The sequence below is a fragment of the Anolis sagrei genome, chromosome 3 (assembly GCF_037176765.1).
Source record: "Anolis sagrei isolate rAnoSag1 chromosome 3, rAnoSag1.mat, whole genome shotgun sequence".
NCBI lineage: Eukaryota > Metazoa > Chordata > Lepidosauria > Squamata > Dactyloidae > Anolis > Anolis sagrei.
Genome location: NC_090023.1, coordinates 78380147 through 78392629, shown reverse-complemented (window position 1 = coordinate 78392629; position 12483 = coordinate 78380147). Strand labels below are relative to the sequence as shown.

General features: G+C 38.9%; 1 protein-coding gene across 2 annotated transcripts in view; it reads right to left on the bottom strand.

The window, feature by feature from the left end:
• MED14 (mediator complex subunit 14) overlaps positions 1 to 12483 on the bottom strand; it is a 44202-nt gene that overhangs the window by 20295 nt on the left and 11424 nt on the right. For both annotated transcript variants that reach the window (XM_060770189.2, XM_060770191.2), the window contains exons 6-14: positions 9359 to 9487; positions 8970 to 9077; positions 8189 to 8321; positions 6218 to 6368; positions 4624 to 4735; positions 3019 to 3144; positions 2502 to 2580; positions 1272 to 1431; positions 380 to 574 (exon numbers count right to left, since the gene is read on the bottom strand). In XM_060770189.2, the coding sequence (XP_060626172.2) occupies positions 380 to 574; positions 1272 to 1431; positions 2502 to 2580; positions 3019 to 3144; positions 4624 to 4735; positions 6218 to 6368; positions 8189 to 8321; positions 8970 to 9077; positions 9359 to 9487 (1193 nt within the window). The remainder of the gene's footprint in view (positions 1 to 379; positions 575 to 1271; positions 1432 to 2501; positions 2581 to 3018; positions 3145 to 4623; positions 4736 to 6217; positions 6369 to 8188; positions 8322 to 8969; positions 9078 to 9358; positions 9488 to 12483) is intronic.

Here is a 12483-nt window from a genome sequence, read left to right as displayed (position 1 = left end):
TATATCCAAAATTTCATTACAGCACATTATAAAAACAATTTTAAATGTATTTAAAATACATGTTCTATTTATTCCTTGCAAAAATATTTGAGAGGAATAACCTTGTTTTTAAATTTATAGGGATTGTTTGTAATAATAGCTTATCAGAATATACTACTATTGGACTGAATGACCCTTGTGGTCTCTTCCAACTCTATGATCCTTTAAACTCTTTTTTTCAATGAATATCCTTAAATAGTTAAAGGACTGTTAAGCAGGCTGACTCTTTGCCATGAGACACTGCTCATTTTTACACCCCAAGATTTATCAGCTCACTTCCAACTAATAAATATTCAGTTACAAATTAAGATACTTGAGCGCCTGATATAAAATCCATTACCTTGCGCTTTGTTCCACCTTTTGCTTGTTTCCCACTTTTTGAGTCCAAAACCAGCTCCTCAATATTTGGTTTAAATTGCTGCAGCAGAACGGCAGTGGCGGGGTTGTCATCTCCTTCGGCATAGGTCACAGAAAGGAAGTAGTATTTGTATTCCAGCTGTGTGGGGTTGTTGGGAACATCAAACATCTCCACAACCTAGATGGTTAAAATGTTACATTGAGATAGTTGGACAGTACCGGAAGAGATGTGTACTCTCTTTCCCACTCCCACTGCACCACTGCTAAAAACAAAAAACAAACAAAAAACCAAGACCCTTCTGGAAATATCATGACTGCAAAAGTCACAAGAAGTTTGAATGTTCTGGCTAACATAATTTTGGAATTATTTTAATGCCAATGGTAGAGTACAAACTCATTCCAATATGAGGTAGACATTTATAATTTTAAATCATGGCGAAAAAAACTTTGGTCTGAAGGAAACAGCTATTCTACATTTCTTTTTCTGATTTTGGCAAAGATTCCCACAGGCTTCATTTTTGAGTTCACACGGCTTCCTGTATTTAATAATACAAATACTGCAAAACTGAATATCTAGCAGTATTCAATTATACAATGCAGTATATGTAAAATTCCAAAGTACAGAGTTCTTTCTTCAAAAAATGTTCTTATTTTCAATGCCAGATAAACTGCTAGGAAATAAAAATAAAATTTGTTAATTTCTAGACTCTTAAAAACTAGGAATGGAGAGCTTCTCCAATTGAATGGTTTGCTACCTGCTGGCAGCTCAAAGTGATTGTGTGGAAGATAAGAGATAGTCTCTCTCAATCCAGCTCCAAAACATTGTTTTCATCAATCCAAGACAAAGCTCAAGTGAAAATCCCACTTTTACTTACAATGTAGTACTGTGGAAGCCGGGTGAGTTTGATGAAGAGTTTGTAATTGGAGAGATTCCCCACAGGGTGAGTAGTATAATTGGCTAGCTGTAGTGTTTCACTGCTGACTGTAGGCAAATGTTTTATTGATTGTTTGCAACGCTGCTGTCCAAGCCAAAACCTTAATTGAAAAACAAAGACAAAAACCCAGAACATACAAGAATACCACCATTCACATACCAGAATACAACACATTGAGATCTGTAGATTTGTATCATGTGTTTGATCTAATTGGAACCATGTGGAACAAAACTTTAACTTAACAATCATGCCGAAAAGCAGCTGTTTCTCAGGGCTACTGAGCTCATCTGGTTTTTAGATATTTATTCTCCTTTCTCTGTTCATAATCAGTTACTGAGCCATACAATGATTTGTTCTCTTACCCCATGAATGCTAGGTCTGTCCAGGAACTTTTGCTGACAGACCCTGTCAAATGCTCTAAGTCGTCCTTATCTAAATACTAACACAAAGCCATAAGATTGAGACAGAGCTTGCAAACTGCTCAAATCAAGTATTTGGTTATAAGAATGATGGCTGGGACCAAGCACAAGCAAAGTTGGTGGGCTAGTGGGGAGCTGGTCACATTGCTGCAGTTTGCAGCCCAACTTATGTTGTGTGTGTTTTTGTTCCCCACCAAATCCATCTACTTCCCGCTTGCACTGAATAGTGGAAGGCAGTGGGCATCACCACTAAGAGACCTGTCTCTCTCCCTCTCACACACTAAAAACCACAAGAGTTGAATCCACGCCCAACAGCGGCAGGTGAGGGACATACAGCTTCAGCTAAGGTAGGCTTCAAATTTCCCTCTTTCATTGTCTATCAGCATTTCTCTCATAGTTACAGTGCAGTCCTTGAATCAAACTTGAGTTTAGTCATGTTGAATAATTCCAAAATCTAGAGAGCTTATCAAAAGAATGACAAAGTTGCAATGGTGCTTTAGTAATTAACAGCAAAGATATGGGAAACTGACATAATTTGAAAAAAAATATTTGCATGTGGGAAAGCAGAGGGTTTTTTTTTCTAATGCAGCAATATGTTATGTTGTTGTACCTCGTAAGAGGGTAGATAGGAAAGAAACATTATAAAAACAATTATGGAACTGCATAATGCTGGGGTGAGCAGAAGATGAAACACAAAACAGAAGAGTTGCATGGGAAACATGGGAAGTTCACAACAGTACAGTTTACTCACTTGAGTTGTTGAAGCCATGTAACAATACGTTTCATATCATCATTGACAGACTTCTCCATGTCATCTAATGTCTGCTGGTCTATAAGGAAAAACACTTAATTACTACTTTGAGATATAAATTTCACTCATTTATTTATATAAGCGAAACTTAGATCTTTGTGCAAACAAACCGAAAAGTTTATATTTAGTAGTTAGAAATGCTTAGATATTAAAGTCCCATTATATATAATGCCATAGTAAAATGGTGTTCCTTATATAAAATGGCAAAATCAAAGTTTGCCTTTAGGATTAGTAAAAAAATATTTTAAAGCTGGAACAGAATCCATGGATGCAGAATCTATGGCTACAGCTCACTGATTGCATTTACCCTCTTTTCAATAGACTTCCTTAATAGTAGATTACATTCTTTCATCTTAACTTTATGATCAGTTGAATTATTCAACCCTTACTAAAGATCATCATACATTATCATAAGGAAGCAGTGAAGTGAAAGTAATGTTCATTCATCTTTGCTTACCAATTCCATAAAGCATTAATTGAAACATCCCAGAATGAAGGTCTACAAAAATATGTAGGCATTCAGATCGACCACATGGCTCAAGAATAGGGATAACAAGTGTTGGCAGAGCCGTTTCGATAAAAGCTAAAGATTCAAGAAGATAGCAAATGTTACTTGATCAGTCAAGACAAACATTCCCCAGTAACAAAAATGAATTTTTGAGGCTTGCAGATTAGCAATGGAATTGCTTCTGGATGAAAGCATTTTCATTCAATCAATATAAAGCTTCCATTGAGCATCAAGAACATAATGACAATTTGTTTTGTTCTTTTTAAACAAGCAGCCACTCTTACTACCTTCACTCTTTTCATAATCAATTTCATTTTGATAGAATACTTATTCACTAAACTGACTATAAAGTAGTTGATAAACAAGTTAAGAATTGAGGAGATTAATCAGTATCCACTAATGATCAAAGCCAAGCTAGTTTTTCAAAACAAGCTACGGGAAAGAACGAAAAAGAATACACAACAATTGCCTTGATTTTGAAAGCCTCTATCAAAGCAGAGGGATGCAGGTTTTGGCAGGTGTGGACAGAGATAAAAGCACCAGCATCTGCTATATGAAGCAGCTAAGCTTGTTACCTCAGTAACAGCTTTGCACATATTCAATTTGCTTTATCATTGCTACAAAGTGGAATTATTGTGTCCTCTTAATAAAGTCCAGTCTATGGCTTGAGGTCTAAGAAACACTGACAGAAGGGACTTGGCAGAAGACATCACTGTTTTTTCCTTTTCTACAGCCTCTGCTGAATCTTCTCTGCTGAATGGCTTCACACACAGTGGACTGTGATGCAGGGCGGAGGGAGAAGAGTACTAAAACTGGACAAGGCATGATCCAGAAACAGAATTCAAAGTGTACTATACTTCGTTTAATGAAAATTCATCAAATGATATAAAATCCACCTTTGCTGTTAGGTGATATAAACACACTTTTGCAGTTAATTTAACTAAAGCTCAAAATATGCAAAAATAAAGAAAGGGGGGTTCTAACTACAGAAGGGGCATATTATTCAGTTTTCTTCATAAAATGTAGAACCTCTAACCATTCAACTCATTGTTGTTAGTTGTTATGTGTCATCAATTTGTTTCTGACTTATGGTAACCCAAAACCTATCACAGGGTTTTCTTTACATTTGTTCAGAGGGGGTTTGCCACAGCCTTCCTCTGAAGCTAAGAGTATAATTTGCCCAAAGTCAGTGGTTTTCCATAGCTGAGCAGGGACTTGAACCCTGATTGCCAGAATTTATGTCCAACATCCAAACCACTACACCACATAGACTCTCATTTAGCCCCTCTTTCAGATTTTTGAAATCTTTTATTACTTTTCCATGAAATACTGAAGGCAATGATGGATCCAAAGAAGCACATATTCTAAAGTGCACTAATGAATTCTTATTAAGCAAAGTAGCAAGGTAATTTTATTACACACACACCTATACCTCCAGTATTTATGCTCCATGACTGGGAAGTAAGATTTTAAAAAGGGAGGCACATAGAAATCACATCTTTCCCTTCCCCACCCTACCCCAGTAATCAATGCTATTGAGATACCACCACATACAATTGTCATTGACATTGTAGCTCTTAAGAATGGCTTTCAGTTCCTGGAGTTTCTGGTGAGCTCTTGCATGGACGCTGTCTATCAAAAGCTTCTCTACCGATAAATGGTCTATCTAAAAAATAAGAGTTGGAGCATTAATTTTTAAGACGTAGTGTTAAATAAAAAACATATGCAAAGTTGTAAAATGCTACAACAATCTGAGCAACGTTCACCTTGGTTCACTTCACAATATTCCAGTGTTGAGGAGCTTTCTTAAAATTCAGCCAGTTGTTTTGTATACAACACATTTAGAGCAGTAGTTTTCTCCAGGTGTTTTGGCCTACAACTCCCAGAAATCCCAGTCAATTAGGATTTCTGGGAGTTGAAGGCCAAAACATCTTGAGACCCACAAGTTGAGAATCACCAATTTAGAGAAATAACACTTATTTTGGATACTAAACAGTATAGCTCTCTTTAACGGCAATTTGATCCTAGAAATTGCCAGAAAATGAACCTGGCCAGATCACTTAAGGGTTTCAGTAGAAGCTGGAATTTCCTGGTTGTATTCTAAAAGGACAGATTAATGTGCTGTGCCTCAAACAGCTATCTCCAAACTCTTCCTCCAGCTTTCAAACTAGCTATATCCTTTGTGCAGTATCTACAGCTGGATTCCCCAACTTGGTGCCACTCTAGACATGCTATACTACAAATGCTATCACCTTCTGCCAGTCCGGCCACTGGCCTGTTGACTGAGAATGATGATAATCATGGTTGGAGCAGCACCAAGTTGGGGAATATTCACAGCAATAATTCAAAGGCTTGGTGTTGATTCTGATGAGAAAAATCACATTTCTCTGTGTACCACTTTCAGAGTTTCTAATACAAACTACTCTAGGAATAGTCAGCCTTGCTTTCCAGTATCAATATTCTCACTGGCATCCCGCCTTCATATGAACAGAGGCTTGCTGGATTAAGCTCACTACTTGGTATCAACTTCCTTTCCTGCTGCCTTCTGAGGTTAAGGTTACAGTGAAGAGAATAAAAAGACTGAATAGGGAGCGTTTAGAACAGTGGAAAACTTGCACTTTCCAAACATATTGTTAACCTACAACTCCCATCATCCCTAAAGTGCACATCATGCTACCTAGTTTGATGCATGTTGGATTCCAGTATACATGTAGAGCCACACACTTCACACCCCTGCGTTAGGGGGGAAAGGAGTCTCATTTAAAAAAAATCATACATCAACAAAAACATAAAACCATAAAGCAGCCATAATAAAATGTACTATTAGGTTATTTGTTGCCTGGGTATTGTTTGTCCACCCTATCACCTATTTAAAAAGAGTTTGGAACCTTAGAAAATAATGCAGGAATATAAACAATAGTTCAAGCGATTTTAAGTTCTAGTTTTGCAACAACGAACTAATTCTAACAATTGCTTCACTTATAAAATGCATAATAGAGGTTCTCATTAAAATAGTCCAAAGAAAATATACATCAGAATTCTGAAATGGCAGTCTTGACATAGAACACACTCCACTGCTTAAGAGGGGATTTATTAAGGAACAATAGTTAATTACACTTGTATGCCCGGTTCACCTGGTGAAATTTACCTTCATAGCTCTTTCAGTTAGTTTGGAATCACAAGCTGGAAGGGGAGGTTCATGAGAGATTTGCAAAGGTTTTGAAACATCATTCTCATCTATTTTAATGGTGACCTTATGAAGAGATGCAGTTCCTGTTTTTCTCCCAACCACCTGTTGGCTTAAAATAGAAATGGGGTGTTAGCTAGGCTGTTAGCAGTTCAAATGACTTTTTATGCAGAACACAGACACACTTTAATATTATAACAGTTGAATTTTATTTGGAAACAAAAAATCCATTTCCGCATCCAGTGTTTTTAGTTGTTCATTCTACTTTAGAGAATCATTCAACTTCCCCCACGAAGTGATCATCTAAATTTGAAGTCACACAGCAATCTGTTATCTTAAATTATTAAGAACTTTCCCTAATATGAAATTCCATTGCCTATTCTGTTGGCTGAGTACATCAAATATTTTCTTCCAATATACTGTTCATAGAATTGGTGAGAGGACTTTCTTGGAGATGAGACTCACATTATGGATCACTCTCCCTGGGATCCACTTTGTGGTCTTTCCAATACCAAGCTGAGACCTTTCAATTTCTCTAGGCCTCCTAACGTCTATTATGTAATTATTATGAAACTTTATAGCAGAGCAGGAGGACCCCTGTAAAAAAATAGACTAAAATTACTACAATACCAACTATGGAATATATGAAGCGATTCACCATATAATCCTCCAACTGTTTCTCTCTCTCTGGAGAAGTCTTCATTTGAACAGAAATTAAATTCAAATTCTAATTGTTCATTTGTTTTAAAATAAAGTTCTCTCCTGAGTCTATGATAGCACCACTGGAGATAATGTGAGATCCTCCCCCATAACTTCAGTGGGGTGTTTTCACTTTAAAATGTTTTAAAATAATTCCAGGAGGTCACATAGCAGGATGCAGGGTGCAAGTTCCTTCAAGATCTTGCAGAGGATCAGTGTTGCCCCACAAGCCTTAGAACTGTCTAGCACTGATTTAAAGTACATCCCTCACAAAGTGGGCCATAGCCTTTGTTAAACAGCCTTCATAATCAAAACAGATTTTCAACTAAATAAATGACCAAGCCATAATACAAAACGGTTAAGGCCTCAATTCAGAGGTGTCGGCTCAACTTTATAAAGGTTTCTGAAAGAACAAGTAGCACAAAATATCCAAACAGACATTACAATCCATGTTAATTTTATTTTAAGTGTCATTTGCAGTTCTGATTTCTGATTCTGTAAGCCACAGAAATATCTATACTGAATGTGACATAAATTTCTAAAACAAATAAATATTGCATGCACTTTGTTTTTGTGCATGAAGTAATACCAACAAGTGCTTATTTTCACAAATTTAAATAATTGTTCAGCATCTTACACCACAGTAAATGGACTTTATACCTTTCTGCTTACCTTTTAGAGAGGTTAGAACAGAGGCAAACTCAGTACTATAAGCATCTTCTCTTACATGTTAATGGATGCTACTATGACACATCACTACAATCTGTGCTACCTGACTAAGGTTGGAGGGTCCAGAAAAATATCACTAAGTTATAACCTTGTGATGTGAAATACAAGGCCCTAATACTGTAGTTTATTGTAGAAAATCATAAATTAAGACTCTTGGTAGATTTCAATCTGCTAAGCCAGTGATGGTCCCTTGACTGGTGCCAGTCTCTGAGCAACTGGCAACAGGTCTCAAATGAGTTAAGGCTGTATGATTGATGTTACTAAAAGACCAGGAACATTAGAAAATGTTTCCATGCTACAAACAATTATGCATGGCTTCTTTAAGGGACCGAATGTAACAATAAATCCCACAAAATTCCAGAGTGGCAAGTCCTGAACATCTCAATATATGCTAATGTATGAATTTCTAGACTTTGTGGATGGAAACTTTATGGTTTCATTCAAGATCTTCTGTTTGGGCCAGATAGATAAACGTCCACAAATCTCATCCATTATTTCACTTACTTCCAAACAGATAGAGATAGACATTTGCCTGGTTGGTATCGCTCTTCTTGCACAAGATCGCCCCAGCGTTCTCGAATCAGCATTAAAGTTTGTGAACGTAAAACTTCCAACTGTAGTGACAAGCAGAAGGAGTCTAAAGGATATGGGTTAAGTAGATACTGTAAAAAAAGTTGCAGCTTTAAACAGGACGTATATTTGTTTATTACATTCAAGACTTGCTGACCTTTGTACACTGCTTCTGTTAACCAAACATCTTATCTTGACCAACATACAACAGAGCTTCTGGAATATCTAAAAGGGCTAATTGAATACAGGCAAGTGAACAACAGGTGAACCATGGGTCACATGCCACCCTTGGAAACTCAGGTTTGGCCCTCACAAAGCCCCCAACTTGTCAAAATATATTTTGTAAAAACTTGCAATTTTTCACTATTTTGTGCCATTTTCACATTATTATTTTTTCTGAAATGGGCTCAAAGCAGCTGCAATTGTGGTGATTTGATTCCCCCAGTTCAAGAGCCTCCAAAACAAAGGAAGCCAAAGCTCATCCAAAATGGTTGCCAACATTACCAACCCCAACACATCTATATTCCCTAGATTCCCAAATTTTTGGGGGATCCTCTGTAATAAGGTGCAGGACAGAAAAGTGAAGAGGAATCAGTAAAAACTATCATTTTGTAAACAAGTAAATGGAAGAAAACAAAAAATAAGCCCTTCTAGTACCGTTGTCTTGTCTCTTTGCTCTTCTGGGAATCCTCAGAACTAATTTTTGAAAGGATACGTAGGCAATTGTACATGTCCTGCAGAGGTTTCTCATCTGCAAACAGCCGGGATTGGACCAATTGGTGGATGAAGTTGATCTGCATGCTATGAACTAAGGCTCGGCCATCTTTCATTAAAACAAAAGAAAAAGTCTCAATATTTAATGCATCTTAAAAGATTGCATAACACTACTTAAAAGCTTTTTTTCCAAAGATTAATACATTAGCAGAAAGCAGCAAGGATTTATTAATGCTTGAAGAGTGGCTATTGATGAAGAAGAGACTTTGAGAACACAGAGCTGGAGGTACAGAATAAAATGCTGAGAGAGACATCACCAACATTTAATATGGCTGGAAGAAACCCAATTCACTTTAACGGAAGAGTTAATGGAGTGTCTTTTGGCTTTACCTCCTGTCTCTTTATCTTCAACAAGAATTTCCAGTTTGAGGAGACGCCATGGGACATCGGGATCATCTCCTATCACTGTTAAAGTAGCTTCAAATTCACCCTCAACACGAAACTTTACACGACCATTGGCTAGGAAGAGAAACCGTAAGAATATACCACAAGTCAAAGAATTAAGTAAGGACTGAGAACCTCTTTTTTTAAAAAGAGCACATAGCCACATTGTGTAATAGCATAAGATTACAGAACAAATAAAGGCAAAACTCACTTTTCTAGATACAGTGGGGGGAAAATCCAAAATTTCTAAAGTTGTTTACTAAGGATAGAGATGGTGAGTGGCACAACAGAAAAGGCCATTTTACCAAGTTAACTGTCATAACACAGAGATTGTTACGCTGTTCCCTAAGAAATAACATGCCCAAATTATGAAGAGGTAAACGGAAAAAACACCAGTATCTTGCATTTATTATTTATTTATTTGCCATATTTATACCTCATCCTTCTCACCCTGAAGGAGACTCAAGCGGCGTTACAACAGGCAGAAATTTGATGCCATACATACATATATTTAAAAAATAAACAAATTACAATTAAAAACAAACCATTAAAACATAAATTATTAAACATCAATTAAAATCACACCATCCAATATGGAGTATAAACAATTAACCTATAAGCAACAAATGTTGAGCAGTACAGCTAAGACAAGTATCATATATGCTGTATGCCTTTCTCTATCATCGACAGGTCTATACAGTTTATCAGCTGAAACTTATGAACTGATTCAGCCCCCTATCACAGCAGAAATCAAAATTAAGTCACCTACAGCATGCAAAGGGATCTTGTAGTATCTGAGGGACTAACTATGAGAGTGAAGTAGGTAGCATCAGATTTCATAGGCTAAGTCTATGCACAGAGAGCAGTGCCTAGAAAAGACCTTTATACACAGACTGTGCGGATATTATCAGAAATATTTAAAATTAACTAGGTATTTTAATTACAAAAATGTGAGTCAAGCATTGAAAGGGTTGAATGGATGCAGTGACTCAGCAAAAGCTGCAGTTCAATATAAGTAGCTTAGTATGTCTTAGTGTTAGTTGCCCTCAATGCAAGAGAAGCTTCGGTATGAGAAGACATCAGTATGAGAAGGCTCCAGTGTTAGTTTGCCTCAGTGAGAGAAAGGCCTCAGACAGGCCTGAGCGTGAGAGGCTTCAGTTTTTAGGAGACTGGTGTGAGCAGCTTTTGTGAGAGAAGCCCCAGGTTGAAGACATTGTGTGTGAAGCTCCAGTGTGAAGACCGCTGTGTGTAAAAAGCTACCGTGCAAAGCTCTTGTGGAAGTTCGATGTGCGAGGAAGCTCAGTGAGAGTGAAGCTGTTTATCTGCATGAGAAAGAAATCCAGTGTGGAAACAAAGAAAGACATATAAAGAACTTTATTTGTGTTATGGAAACCTTGTTCTTGTAAATAGTGAAACTATATTATTTTATTATAAAGAAAAGCCTCCTAAGGAAGAAATAACTTTGGCCTGTGTACTTTTTGTTTTTGTCACTTTTTGCTACTAGTGCTGGATCACGCTGCTGCTAATAAGTTACTCTGCTGTGCATTTATGAGGAGGGCCTTTTGTTAAAAAGCCCATTTGCCCAACAGATATTCAGAGTAATGCAGAACTTGTGGGTATGTTGCTTCCCTGTCTGAGTTAGCGGAAGTGGTCTCTAATTCGGCCTTGGTCTCCCAGCGCCTGGTGGTGCTGGGAGACTTTAACATCCACGCCGAGACCACTTTATCTGGCGCAGCTCAGGACTTTATGGCCACCATGACGGCCATAGGACTGTCACAGATAATATCTGGCCCCACGCATCAAGCTGGGCACACTCTCGACCTTGTCTTTGTGGCGGACGATGAATTGATCAGAGTGGAAGATCAAAACATCCTTCCAGTGTCATGGTCTGATCATTATCTGATCACATTTAGACTTACTGCGACCCTAAACCTCCGCAGGGGTGGAGGACAAATTAAGATGGTCTGCCCTAGGAGACTGATGGATCCGGACGGATTCCTGAGGAATCTTAGGGTTCTTCCTGCCTTGGAGCCTGGCGATTCTATCGACGCCTTGGTAACTCTCTATAACGGGGAGATGGCCAGGGCGTTAGATACGATCGCACCCGAACGCCCCATCTCGTTGCGTCGTGACAGGCCATCTCCTTGGTTCACCGAGGAGCTGGCTGTGATGAAGCATACGAGAAGGGGGCTAGAGCGCAAATGGAGGAAATCTCGAGATGTATCTGATCGAACACGGGCTAGAGCCTCTCTTAAGGCATACTCCGTGGCCATACGGGCGGCCAGGAAGTCATTCACGACCGCTCGTATAGCATCTGCAGCAAATAGATCATCGGAGCTGTTTCGGGTCGTGGGAGAACTCCTCCACCCACCTGTGGTGGAGGAGGTCCCTGACGACCCCGCAGCTCGGTGTCGCGATTTCGCACACCATTTTGCAGATAAAGTCGCCCAGATACGCCTCGAGCTCGACTCCAATTCCATCGCAGTGCCAGAAGAGGTGACGGAGGCACCTGCTTGTCCAGTTTTATGGGATTCTTTTAGGCTTGTTCTACCTGAAACAGTGGAGGAGATTCTTGGGGCTGTGAGAGCGACCACCTCATCTCTAGACCCATGCCCATCTTGGCTCATTAAATCAGCCAGAGGGGGGTTGCTTGATTGGTTTGTACTGATTGTCAATGCATCGCTGGAGCAAGGAATTTTTCCATCTAATTTGAAGCAGGCCGTGGTCCGTCCACTTATCAAAAAAGCTTCCCTTGACTCCACGGTGCTGAATAATTACAGGCCGATCTCCAACCTCCCCTTTTTGGGTAAGGTGCTGGAGAGGGTGGTCGCCTCTCAGCTTCAGGGTTTCCTAGACGATACCAACTACCTAGATCAGTCACAGTCTGGTTTCAGGCCTGGTCATGGCACCGAGACAGCCTTGGTCGCCTTGGTGGATGACCTCCGCAGAGAACTGGACAGGGGGAGTGTGACCCTGCTGGTTCTCTTGGACATCTCAGCGGCTTTCGATACCATCGATCATGGTATCCTTCTGGGTCGTCTCTCCGGGATGGGCCTTGGGGGCACGGTTCT